This window comes from Dermacentor andersoni, chromosome 5 (genome assembly GCF_023375885.2).
Source record: "Dermacentor andersoni chromosome 5, qqDerAnde1_hic_scaffold, whole genome shotgun sequence".
In the NCBI taxonomy this organism is placed as follows: domain Eukaryota; kingdom Metazoa; phylum Arthropoda; class Arachnida; order Ixodida; family Ixodidae; genus Dermacentor; species Dermacentor andersoni.
Genome location: NC_092818.1, coordinates 46,847,656 through 46,861,703, shown reverse-complemented (window position 1 = coordinate 46,861,703; position 14,048 = coordinate 46,847,656). Strand labels below are relative to the sequence as shown.

Genomic DNA, 14,048 nt, shown 5'->3' with positions numbered 1-14,048 from the left:
GGTCGCGGAACCGCGCCGTGCGGCTTCCTAACGGACGCGAAATTGTGTACAACTCTCGGGCAGTGCACCTCGATCGTAACCGGCACGGTGGCTATGACAATGCGCGGTGTCGACCACGAGGTCTCAGGTACGCGTACCGGCCGCGGCAGCCGCACATCGATCAGGGCGGAATGCATCGCGTGTCGGGCATTGGGTTCACGTTAACCGACCCCCGGGCAGTCAAAAATTGGAGGACGCTTCGCCTTTAAGAGTGGGACGCGACAGCGTTCAAAGACCCTCGCTGCTTCTCATGCTACCCGTCAACTGCAGCTTGTGTAATCGCAACGTGTACCGGGGAACGCTGGCTGCGAACGCTATGCCCGAAGGCGAGCTTTCTGGTAGAAACGCGGTCGATCTCCTGTTATTGTTTCGCACTTTTAGCCTAAGAGTAACATAAAGGACATGCGCTATCCGTGTTTTTTTTTTTTTTTTTTTCATTACGTTTGTTTGTGGGCTGCTGTTCTCAGAATTCCGAGGAATAACTTTGTAAAGAATGAAACACAAGGCATGAGCAACTTTGGTGGTAGAGAAGTGGTTGGGTATGCGTGGTTCGAGATTTGGTTAGAAATTCTTTTTTACAAGGCGACGTCCGACGCGGGACGCCGGATTGTCTGCGACTCGGGTCCTTAGGTATCGTGTTAAAATTGAACACCCCCCCCCCCCCTCGCCCACGCGCACACACAACGTCCCCCATAACCTACGCTGCAGTTTGGCGACGGTACAACTGCAGGATTAAAATTTGGTGTACAATCGCACTGTTGTTGCGAAAGTGCGCATAATTAAGGCCGCACGTGAACACAGTGATTACGTGCGAAGCGTGGATGGCCGGCTGATTGGCGCGCAACCTGCGGACACTTAAACTCCAAACCGCCACTTTCCCAGTAATGCAAGAGAAAGAAGAAGAAACGAAAAGGAGGTGTTCAGAATTTGCAGCCACCAAGTTTCTGTATCCGGATGTGTCACTGGGATGTTTTATTTTGTCAATCGTTACTGGCGCGTAAGCGCCAATTAACCGCTGCAGATTGATGCCCGGAGCTTGGCCCAAGTTTTGTAGCAGTGTCGGAAATGATGCACGTGATGAAAGAGCGCGGGCCCATGACATACAGAAAACAGCACTTAAGACAGGGATGGGTGAGCAGACGACACGAGCACTTGTGTCGTGTGCTCGCTCGTGCGTGTTTGTCGTTCTCAGTATGAAACATGATCGAACTGCCCAAGTGAACAACCTTGCTCATAACACGACCACTCGTTAAGTTCTGAACATTTACAACGGTGGGATTTCCGGCTGTATACCGGCTGCGCTAGCCGAAGCTAAAGACAACTCGGCGAGTGTCAACACTTCCGAAGTTCCGACTAATAGTAATTAGTTGTTTAAGAGAAATAAGGAGGGCGGACTGGACCGGTTAGAAATACACACGTCCCTTACTGTTGCATACATAACTGCGTACTAATCGGTACCTATTGTTAGGAACGGCCTGTGGAGATGCCGACATTCAACGTTTTCTCAGCCAGCTGCAGCTGTGACCAAGGGAGTTCCCGAAGGAATACATCTGGCGGCAACGTCGCACGCGCCTTTCAAGACGCAAGACAATGAAGAACCGGGGGCCACACGGCGGGGGTCAGCTTGGGGAATAAGAGGCGCCTCCTTTGGTCAAGAAGTAAGCCCCGAGTTCTCCGAAGCCCGTCTGGCCTCGGTGGGGGCAGTGTAAGCTGTGCGTACGTGTGTGTGTGTGAGCCCTCCCCCTCCAAAAAGGCGGGTCGACTGCGTTGACGTTGGACGCTGCGAATCGGCGGTGAACTGCCGTTTTTCCCTCACCTAGGGATCTAGAGAACACGGAGTGTTTATAAGCAGCTGTTTGTCGCTGCCAGTGGGTGCTCGTCATCGTGCTCTGTGATCGTGAGCTGCGTGCTCGTCAGTGTTTCGAGCTTCATGCTCGTATGTTCTATGCTTCGTCTTGCGTGCTCCATGTGGGAGTCACGCTAGACTGTCGAATGTCTCTTGTTTAAAATATAAATAAATCCTGTACGACTAGTTCCTCCCAAGTTCCTCTCTGCGACCTACAACCCCTTCACCTGGTGGCATCGGCGAGATCGTCCGACAACTCCTACACTATGTACAGCAAATGTTTATACTTATTGCTATATAGTAACAGATTGCACAGCAATGCGAGTCACTGTTTTCTACCGGTCACTAGCCAATTAGGCTATCGGTCAAAATATATGTATCGGAATAGTTTTCCTAAAGCGGGTAAGTAAGTTTCCCCTGACTGATTAGCATCTGCTTCCCTGGTTGACTGCTGCTCGTGGCACGAGCGATGATCTCACGAGCACGCGCACATCACACGAAATATTCACCAAATGCATTAGCAGTACTAGCTCATTAGCGGGACAACACAGGGCAACACGAATCACAGGGCGTTCATATCGTCTATCATGTGCAGGGACACAAGATTGGCTTTCGTGAGATATTTAGTGCGAAAGAAAGAGTGGTGATGTGGAGCAAATGTACAAGCTCGGAAACTTAAACGGCGTGAGATTAAGGCAGTGCAACAACTACCCCTTGCATAAACAGGTCGCTTAGCAAGATGTAGCAAATAAAATCAGTGTTGCGAGGTTTTCCTTCTGCGAAACTAGCATATTGTTCAAAATGATTGAGGTACAAGTCAGGAAATGACGAATAATTAAATGAGCTCTGCGGCAAGAGGTCTCGAGCAAGCGGCCCCAAAGGCAGAGCAGAAAGTGGCAAGCCTTGCTTATTGCGTCATCCGCCTACACCTCTGGCCTACACAACTGCAACGCAAGCCACAACATTGCGCACCGTACATATTGCTTACATACTACAAGGTACCGTTGCACACTGAATGGCTTGCTTTATGGAAACCCGAGATGAATGGCAGCCTGGGAAATTCACATTTAATCCGGCTGGCTACGGTAATAATCTGCGACTCATAAGCACAACCTTAACGTTCGACATTAAAATGAATCGTGGGAGGAGATGGCCAGTTTTGCTTGCCACTGAAGGCAATTCGGCTGCTTTGCGATGTCTCGGGATTGCAAAATTACGTTAAAAAAGACCCACGTCAAGGATGAAATGGTTCGTCATCGCTGTAGACGCATGCAGCGCATTTCAGCATCTAAAATACTATATAGACAAACACCTTGACCAAGAACGTGCATTGTGGAATATAGACTGGGGTAACGACAAAAATTCTGTTTGCGTGATTTACATAATCACGTGTTAATTGGATTTCTGTAGCCCTAACCGTAGCCCTAACCCTAACTCCAGGCAAAGTTTTCCCTACAGCCAGAACGATGCCCAAATTCTGTTTACCTAACTAGAAACTGCACTTGCGTGCATCCCGGGTGCCATTCATGAATTCGAAGCTGACAATGCTTTTCTTTTTTTTGCATGTACACCGTAACATTTTTCGAAGTGGAAGTGACAAAGCCAGTGCCAAGCAGACACCATCTACTGTTTTGTTTACTCTTTTTTTATATCAAGTGCGATGTATGTGCAGTATGCGATGTTATATTGAAGTCAATGTTAATACCCCACTTGTACGCGCGACTACGGGTGAATAAATTTTCTTATCGCAATACATGCACCTCACTTGCTGCAACGCTGCGAAATAAAATTTTAAATGTGCCTTAACCTGTTCATTAACCGTTGTCTTAGCCCTTCCTGGCCCAAACTTTATCACTGAACAAACTTAACTAATAACGAAGTCAAAAATAAAGAAAAATACCCAGTGCAGTTTCTGTCAACGGGTCGAAGGCTGTACGCGCGAATCACCGACAAATCAAGGCGTTGTGGGCAGCGTACGGTTCTTCCAACTTGCGTAATTAGTGTTACTGACGCTCCCATTTCTAAGTTACAAATTCAGTGTCCTATCGACCGCTTCCCCGGAGTAAAAGATTTCGAAGGCGATGATTCTTGGAAGTTGTATGCGCCGGAAGCAATAGAGGAACTGAGAACACGTCACAGACGCTATATCTTTTGGACACCGCCAATTCTCGAAGTTGTAAAAACGCATTACTGTGAGCATGGCGCTCGACGGACGCGGACATGTGACAACGACAAGGAGTCTGCGAGACTGTATACCTGCGGTGATTTCCCCTGTGTTTCAGTAGGTTGCTATTTGGTGGTTGCTACAAGCGCGAATGTGTCACATGGCAAAAAGAAAGAATCAGTTCAAATTCAGCAGAACATACTTGCTGTCTGCTTCACTGAAGCGCTATGCTCAAAGTAAATGTATCAAACCAAATAGTTCAAATGTCTCGACTCCCGTAGGATCGCAACTACGCGTTCCTAGGCGTTAAAAGACTGACGCTACGCGAGCCTAAAGGTTGGGAGTACGGGAAACACTTGCAGCGTATCTTCATTTTACACTCAAAAAACTCGCCTCGAAATGCTGCACGTAGCGTCATCGACACTATCGCAACGTCAGTACAGAAATTTTGCTAGCGAGTAGTAGTAAGACTAGGTACCACGAGTTTGCCTCTAAAAGTGACACATAAACTAAGTTCAGCGCGCGTTCTCAGAAAGGAGGGCGAGCAAGGGGATCACGACGTCATGACGCATCTATCTCACGGGCGCCGAAAGCAGAATTGGTTCGTTAAAGAATAAGCATTAAACGCGAATTTAGGGCGCTGTGACGTTTGCCAGCGTTTCTAAGACATTGGCATTCGTTTATCACACACACAAAAAAAAAGAAATTGAATGACTAAGTACGCTAAAAGTTCATGTCACTGCTGCTTTAAATCTGTCCTCGTGTTTTCCCAAACGTGCAACCGCGAAAGCCCATTTTCGTCGGTTACGAATGTGCCAAAAAGGTTTAGTGCGAGAATATTTCACGAAATCAAAGTTTAAGAGAAAAGCAAGTGGACGAGAAAAAAAAAGCCCGGCGATAAGGAATATAGGTACCATAGTTTGGTACACTACCTCATTTAGTGCACTGAAATTCAAACCGGAGGAGTCTCAGTCCCCAGAGCACATCGTCTCAAATGATATTCCGCTTTGCGAAATTCCGCAGAGAGCATGACAGTTCAAATTTTAGTTGAACGGCAGTCATTGAACTCGGGTGCATTCCGCGCAAGCGGTGGGATGCACGCGTTTCTAGAGTAAATTTGTCGCAACCACGCCGTAGCCTCTAGCGTGCGAAAAGGCATTGAAAACCTAGTTGCGTAGAGGGACGCGCAATTGTAATCAAGGGTCCAGACAAAACAAAACAAAAAATAAGCAATAAAACGCTATCTTCGTGGATAGGGGCATGGTGAGTCATGATGTATACTACATGCCCACGGTATCTCGAAATAGCATCGCAAGCGGTTGGAGCGATGCGCCTGAAAAGTTTGGGCAATGAATGGGAACCGAAGGAGGGGGGCAGCGAACCGGCGAGGACTACGCTATATAAACAAAACTAAGGACGCTTCTGGGAATTTCAAGACGACGACGAAAGCTTCCGAAAAACAGGGCGGATCAAACGGGCCATCGGGACCGTTGGCACCAGGGCTAGGGGCGAGGAGGCCTGATAGAAAAGAAGACCGCATTTAGAACAGGCAGGCACCTAACGCGATCTTAGCTGCCAGATAACAAAAAAAAAAAGGCAGGAAAACGGAACGGGTTAAGTTTCAGCTGAAGTGATAAAGTATTCTTAAAGCACCGCACAGATAAATATAACACGAAGGGGGAAAAGGCAGCAAAAAGTAGTGCTCGATATGGTTCAGGGACGTCGAATTTGCACGATAAGAATTGACATGCGATCAACAGATCACAGCGGCCCGAGGTGAATAGTACGACTACGCCCACGGCATCTGACAGAATACACCTAAGATCTATACCTTAACTAAAAGTTTGCAACTAATACTAACTAGTAGCGAGGTAGGCTTCTAGTAACGACAATGTACAGGTTCTATAGTGACGTCTAGAGACGCTGCCGTTACCCAGCAGCAGAGACACGTGTGGCCACGTGTAAAATCCGCTAGCATCGATGGCAGCACACAAATTTGCTACAATAGTTAAAACTGAAGGAAAGGCACAGAAACAACGAAAGCGTTTGCCGAGCGTCTGTAGTACAGAGGCCACCATACGCTGATGAACGTGTGCGAGGCACGAAAAAAAAAAAAAAAAAGAGGCGGCCATAAAACATCACCGAGGGCGCAGCGAATCGGTGAACTGGAAATAAAACAAACGATCGTGCGCGTAGAAGGCCGTAATTTCCGATTGTTGGCCGGCAAGCTGTTGTAAGGCCTCTTCACATGTCTGGCGCCATTTTTTTTTCTCCCGTCACCGACGTCTGGCGCTGCTTTTCGTCTGCATTCTTCACGTGGTGCTGAAAAAACCCGCTCCTCGATCGCCAAAGAAGGCGTCGGAGGAGCGTGCTAACAGTAAAAGAAAGCGGACCCGCAAGCGAAGGAACACAAAAAAGAAAGAGAAAATAGGAAAGACGAACGGAGAAACGGAAGAAATACGGCCGCCGGCAAAATGTCGGAGGAAGGGGCGAGAGTGTCGTCTGCACCACACAACGCAGGCGCCGTGCACCGAAGTCCGCTGCGCAGAAGACGCCGCCGCCGCTGCTGCCGCCGAATGAATGGGCCATCCGCCGGGCGGCGCCATGTCGGTCGAAGCTCCAGCGCGGACACTTGCTGACGACGTGTACGACGCTGACTCGTGGTGCAAGTGGCAAAACTTCGAGGCTTGATCGGCTAGACACCGGACGCGTCGTTACACAAAACAGGGGGGACACAAGTGGCGCACTTTTTTTTTTTTTCGCTGAAGTGGTAGGTACCAAGAGCCACACCGGCGTGGGGTTTACCTGACCACTTGACCCCCTGGTCCTCGAGGACAGGTAGTGCCCAGGGATCAGAAGCGTCCTGGGGCGTCGCGTTGGCGTTTATGTCCGCCTTTTGCGGTGTGTCGGCGCCCATTTTGATCTTGACCTGCGCCATCGGAGCAGACGCATCAATGCCCGCGGCGCATGAACGGTCTCCACTCGCACACACGCTCTCTCGCTCGCCGAACCGCTCCTGGAAACGCCTGCAAGTCCCCCCTCGAGTCCAAACCACAACACCCCCCCTCGCCAAATCCACCAAGACGCCCCGAAGAAAAAGAAACACTATCGCCTACTTACCTCCACATTGTCCGGCCGGGCGACGACCATCGCGCTCCGGAGGAACGTGTACTTGGCTGCGTTCTTTGATGCCGGCATCTTGGAGAGTGCACACGTTATCCGCCGGAGGCGCGGCTCTCTCTATTTATAGGTCCCGTGACGTCAGCCGCCCCTCCGCGCGTGCGCAGCGCTACGTCCGGCGTACGAACGTAGGTAGCGGCGTCGTCTGCTGCTGCGTAGTCTGCAGCGAGCATCCGGGCACTGCATGCGCCGGGACCGTGCGCACTGCTCGTTTTCCGCGAGCGCAACAGCCTACATTGCCCGGTGCAGGCATTGCCCTCGCGAAAGCGTATGCCCTGTTTTTCGCGCTACACTGGCGTTCTGTTTATACGTTGACGAAGCGCGATGAGCGCTCCAACTGCGCACTTGACCTCGTGGTCATTCATTTTCTGCCCCTCGGCTCGCCTTCGCTCTACTGTCGCATTCGAATTATCGGCGCGCCTTCATTCGCTTTCCTGCTGCGACTTCATATTTTTTTACGCTGAACCGCGTCGCAGCGATTCTCTGCTGTTGCGTTTGAGATTCGTTGACGGTGACCTCTGTCCGGTTCAAAATAGTGCGACCCGGGTGCCGGGCTAGAAAGCTGTGAGGCGGCAGCGTCCACGCCGGCCTGTGACCGAGGCTAGCTTTTTTTGTCCTCAGCGCGCAAGAGCCGCCCTCGCGTCGTCTGCTCAGCGCGGCGCCGAGTGGAGGGCGGGAGAGGGGCTCGTCTCCACGCCGCCCGCGCGGGCGATGCTCATTGGTCGGAGCCGGAGCCGACGTCACGCGCCGCGCATGTGATCGTCTCGTGGCCTCCGGGCCGTGTTCACGTGGAAGCGGATCGTTATTTTGGCGCGCTCTCTACGCTTCTCGTTTTTCGCGGGAGGGAAGGAAATGGACAATAAAAGATGGAAGTAAACAGAAAAACAACTAAAATCGAATTGCACACGTAGACAGGCAACAAACAAGCGGTGAATACTGGACGGTAGAATAGCGGAAGCAATAGCATGACCCTGCGCTGGAGAGGCGCCAAGCTAGCGGTTGCCACTACGCGGCGTTACGTTAAGTGGTAGCAACGCTGGACGGATAAGCGTGGGACATTCCACCCCGCGTACTTTTGCGGTACTTTCGGCGCGTGTTCTTGCCGGACGAATGGCAAACCCTGTGACGTCCTAAGAGGGTCGGGTCGCGCGTAGAACTGCTGCTAAATTTGAATGGCGCTGAAGCATGTGGCTTCCGCTTGGAACACACCTCCGCGTTCTGCGCGTCAGAAATGACTCGCGACGTCTCCTGAGAACAGCGCCGCGCCTGCCGCGCTCGCATTTCAAGGAAAGACGCATTGCACTGAAGAAAACAAAACGGCATTGTTATGACGACAACGGCGCCGTCAATCACGTATACAGCGAGGCGCCGGTATTTTAGCATTTACCGCGCCGAACGAGAAGCTCGCCGGCAACGCGGACATTGCCTTTCTTCTTTAACACAAAATGGCACAAATTCCTTTCGCGATTGCTATCAACAAGAAGCAAAGGCAGGTTAAGAAGTATTATGTACCTTGGACCTGAGTCTCTTTGAACGCTAATACAATCTCGCAACTATTCGTTTAATTTCACAGATTTGTTCCTGCGATCACATCCTGTATAACTCATCCTCTGTCTTCGATATCCTGTTCCCCGTAAGCTGACTGTCCCTCATGAACCTTAACGCTGCACTTCATCGCAAGCTCTTACAAGTGAGTTAAGATGCCCGATTATATTTTGTTTGAATGAGCATGAAGCGCACGTTTGCGTATTACGTGGTGCCATCTTTCAGGAACGATAAGCCTATCTCGGACGAGGTGCATTTATGTACTGCAAAAGCCAGAAACACGTCATGGCCTCCATGTTTTGGGACATATACTTATTATACGCATGATACCTCTTTTAGTGATCGAGTTTAGTGTTTTTTTTTTCGTTAGTGTACAAGTGTAGCATTGATATACCAACCATGACGGGCCCTAAATACTAAAGCTCATGAAAAAGAGAGGGAAACGGGATAACGCGACGTATATGTGCTGTATATAACCGATAACCGCGCTATACTAATTAAATCGCGTCCCCCGCCCCCCTTACCCCTATTCCAAACAAAACACGTGATAAATAAACTGCATAGCTAACATATTCCCACATGATCGTGTCAAGTCACTGGATATGGTGCATATGGATCTTGTAAAGGGGTAGATTCTATTTATGGAATCTCGCGTTGAATGCTCACTTGAAATAATTCGCCACAACTTTAGGGCAAGGGAAGGGTAACTAAGAGATTATTTGACAAGTCGGGACACAGGTAAACCGACGAGCACAACACAGAGACACAGTGGGGCAGCGCTGCTCCAGCTACATGCACTTATTCACGAAAGACAGGCGTGCAAGCGCAGACGCAAGTAGAACAAAAAAGGCATACTCAGCAAGGACAACGCCAAACGCCGACTATCAGATTTTTATACGAAATTTACTAGTTCTCTGTCACTGCGAACGTTGAGTGGGCATGGAACTGATAGCACATGAGTTTCTCTGACGTTCGTGCCTGTGGCTCGAGAAGGTTCTTGTGCCTTCGTTTAGTATACTCCTTATCTGCCATTTATTGGCCTAAATTTCGCGGGCGATCTTTTTTTTTCTTTTCTGAAAGCGCAAGGCAATAACACTCTACGAACGTGCACAATCACTGCGAATTGTGCCACGCATAACGCAATTATTACGTTTGGAAATTACCTGTTCGCAAAACCATTCGAAGCCGGAAGACCGAAGTTTAGGCAAATTCGCATACAAAGAAAACCATTGCCAGCCAGATTGGGCCACTGTGCTTACATCACCCGTAGACACTGCCACCAGAGTTCCTCACATAATGCTTGCCGGAAACTTTAATGCCGACTATCCTATTTCCTTCTAACTTGTGTTTGTACGGCCACCTTCGCGTATACCACGAACATCTTCCGTGCTACTTGACTGTGCCATCAAGACAAAGCTTGTCGTAACTACGGATTCTGTCAGTCTGTTGCCACTATAAGTTTCCTACAACATTACCATAGGGAACAACGGCGCTATAGTGTCTAACGGGAGCTGCAAGCATAGCGTATGAGCCAGCATACAGCATGAAAGTGATGGTTAGCTAATGGATTTACCTAAATTGGCTTTATACGGCCTTGGACATTGCACACTGTTCATTCTGAACAATATATGGCGTTATGAACGCAACAGCTTGCAGTAATCAGGCATGCGTGCAGAGATTTATTGCTTTGAACAGCGTTTAGAAAAGCAGGATTGCTTCAAAATTTAGGTCCATAATTGGAGAATCGACATAGGAAATGTAGCCACGAGATGCAGCGAAACACGACGACGATGCTATTCAGCACACCGACTAATTCCGACCATATCGTCAACTTCGCCTACTTGTCAGCTTTGACGGCTCACAGCAAGCCCAGAGAGAGCATGTATACGGTATCTCTGATTGGCGGAATTTCCGTCATTACTAAACTTGACAATACGGCGACGTTCGAAAATTTCCTCAACAGCAGCCACGGGTTTCCACCCAGGGGTGCTGTTCTGGAAATTGTCGAGCGCTAGGAGGATGCATTTCGCGGCACCATCGAAGCCAAGCGCGCCGGCCCAACACGTGTTCTTCGTGTCAGATCGTGCGGTAGGTTTCAGTTCTCCCGCTCAGCAGGCAGAGCTACGGCAGGGAACAAAAAAATAAAAACGCATACCGGGAACCAAACATTCTCAGTCAGTGCACCAAGCCTCAGAGCTCACGTGTTGGGATGATACTTCGAGGGAAAAAGGTTCGCGGAGATTGTTTTTTTTTTTTTTTTTTTTGCCAAGGCCGGCTTGGGTGACGTAGTGCTATGCCTCCTACATTTTGTTTCCTCGCTCCATGGGTAAATCCATCAACTAACCATCGTTCCAATGGCATATGGACGATCGGAGCGCCAGGAGCTCCCCCCTTCATTCCTTTTAGCACAGGAAACTTCGTGGCTGCAACTACGCGTTCAGTGGCGCCCGCGTCACCGTTGAACTTTTCGAGGCACGTGCCTCGTGGAATAACAACCAAAGGGCACGGCAGACATTGCTCGCTCCGAGGCCGCACACAGTAGGCGCGTCAAATCACTCGCCTCGCCACGTTGGCTCGGCACAGGCGCAATTCGAGGCTGTTTGATCAAACCGAGAGAAGTTAGACGGCGCCGTTCAGACAGCTGCGTATGGGGCCGGTGGCGCGCAGCGTCACAACACGCACCCCTGAATTCGACTGCACAGCGCCACATGTGTTCTCTATCTATTTATTTCGTTTTGTTTAGTGGTGCCGAGCCCGCAGGATTGAGTCTCGCGTTGCGCGGCGCCTTTCCCGTGGGACGAGGGTCTCCTTTCCGACAGCAGACGCTGAGCTCTTATAACTCTTGCCGCTCCTACATCCCTCGCCAACTCTTTCACACTTTGTCGGCACGCCGTTCGTAAAAGTAAGCGCTCGTGTCTCGCAAAGCGAACTAAAGAAAAAAGACGGCGCCAGCATGCTTGAAACCAGCAGATGTGGCGCTCGCCATAGCCGGGGGAGGGGGGGGGGGCGCACTCTGAACGGTGCCACTGAATTCCGCCGTGTTTGAGTTCTGTAGCCAATCAGAGAGCTCGTAGTGGCGCCGTGAACCAGTCAGAGCTCACAAGATGGAAAACGTCGCACTGTGGCGGAAAGTGATTGTGTCCATAATGGCGACCCGGAGGTCAGAATGGAATGCACGCTGTACGTTGCCAGCCGGCCGGCCGACCAGCCACGACCCACGAAGCCCAACCGAGAAATTAACGCCTATCCACGCCGATCACGCGCGAGCGGGTATGTCAAAACGTCTCCCCGATTGATCGACGACACGTACAGCTTTCACACATAGCTTGCGCACTTAAATGACGTTAGGTACAAATCATCTTGCGAGTCCCAACTGGAAAATGAAACCCAACAACCAAAATGAAACCCAACTGGTCCCGGTCAAGCCACTGCCAGTACATTCGTTGGTACCATTTATATGCATGGCTGTGTTTCTTTGTTTTTTCCACTAATTTTTAACCCAGCTTTTGTGTCAGTTATGTATATTGTCTGTCAGTTTCTCCACGCCCTTCATTGCGATTCTTTATCCATCCCCTTTTCTCCTCTCTCTCCTTTCTATGACCATGGCTCAGTTCAACTGTCCAAAGACCGCTGAGAAAGTTAGGGTGCCCGATTCTTTACGTCTTCTATTCCCTGCGTTAATAGGTAGTGTCCCAAACCCGACGTCTCTGACGTGTTTCCGGCCCCCGGAATAGATTGAGTCGCATGCAACCAGCAAAAGCATGGCGTTTGAGACGCTGCTATTTAATCCACCGGGTGCGCCACCACTGGGACGTAGATTTGACACAACACCTATTAAATGGAACCAAATGATCGAACTAAATCTAATTAGATTGATAAAGCATTCTTTCAAAACTATAGTACGGTTAATATTGCGTTAATGTGTTGGTTTCGGTTTGCACCGAAATCACAGTCGCGATGCGTCAGTACGACGTCACAGATTGCAATGTTGTTGTTTTTTTCGACCATTATGGCACAGTAATCGTTCTCGAAAGTTGCCAAGCTCAGCCTATGGCTACATTAGAATACAAGCTTTATGATGTGGTCCATATCTACAGCTACACTTGCCGAGCGCTCTGACATGAAGTGGGCCGTGTCACCATGCAGAGGATAAGCGTTTGTTCGTTGCTCGTGATTTCAAGGGCAATAACGAGAGGAACGACAGGCGGTATTATTTTTCTTTTTGGTGTTCCTTTAAACAACAAGACCGGTTGGTCGGTGGGCGCCGCCTCGGCACCCGGGTGCGCATTGCTGTGCGGTCTTCTAGAGTGCATACACAGGAAAACCATGCTCTCTGCCTTTCCTCCTCGGCCGTCACGGCTGCTTTCTTCTCTCTCTCTCCCAGACTGGCGGCGGGCGCAGACGACAGATCCAGAACAGGCGGTCAATGGAGCGAGAGCACGTGGTGCGTGGTTGCCAACGCGAAGCTGCTGGCTGCCCGTAAATTTCGGAGCGAAGTCGACCACCCCGCGGAGGGGAGGGTTACGCTGTGAGGTCGTGATCCTTCGGATCAGATGGGCGTGGCCTGCCTCGGGGGTGGGAAAACGAGGTTGCGATTCAACGGCGGCAAAAAACGGAGCTTAGTGCACAGAAAAAAATTACGCAGACTTGACGCACAAGTTTGAAGCTAAAGGGAGCGTAGATGAGAGGCGGTTCATTTAATGCTGTACGGCTTACGGCGAGTCGCGCAGTCATCCTGTGAAGTATGTGACCTCATGCAAGGTCACAAGCTCTGATATTATTCAATGTTTGTGTTGATGCAGCACATTGTTCAAAAGCCATGCATGAATGTAAACACAAAATGCTGACGGACGCGCAGAATGAGGCATCGACGCTACTGGGTTTATGTCATGTGGAAAAAGGCAGCGTCTGACGTTCTTTTTTTTTTTTTTTTTAGATGGCAGAATGGTGAGAAGTGTATGCGAAGCGTTAGGCACTCAAATGCTGCACGATGACAGGATCAAAAACACACACATACGTCACACGGTTCGGTACCTGCGTCTTTCATCGTGCACAATGTCTTTGCACTGCGTTACGTCCTCGAGAGGAAGCTTTGGTTGGACAGCTCCTCTCTAAATACATGGGAACGAAGTAATCACTTTTCTCAGAAACAACGGCCCCGATTTTGATGAAGTTTCTTGCATGTAAAGGAACATGTTAAAATCTAACCTACCGCAGCAGCATATTGTTAATTTAGGCTGCCTGCTGTTCAGAAGAAATGTTGGAAAACTGAAA

The 14,048-nt window shown here is 49.8% G+C and overlaps 1 protein-coding gene across 2 annotated transcripts in view; it reads right to left on the bottom strand.

The window, feature by feature from the left end:
• LOC126530314 (sodium-dependent phosphate transport protein 2B-like) overlaps positions 1-14,048 on the bottom strand; it is a 113,096-nt gene that overhangs the window by 18,254 nt on the left and 80,794 nt on the right. Inside the window, exons 1-2 of one of the 2 annotated variants that reach the window (XM_050177635.3) lie at positions 7,170-7,858; positions 6,855-6,978 (exon numbers count right to left, since the gene is read on the bottom strand). In XM_050177635.3, coding sequence (XP_050033592.1) covers positions 6,855-6,978; positions 7,170-7,247 — 202 coding nt within the window. In that variant the 5' untranslated portion in view covers positions 7,248-7,858. Of the gene's footprint in view, positions 1-6,854; positions 6,979-7,169; positions 7,859-14,048 lie in introns of those variants that run through there. The other variant, XM_050177634.3, reaches the window with a different exon arrangement.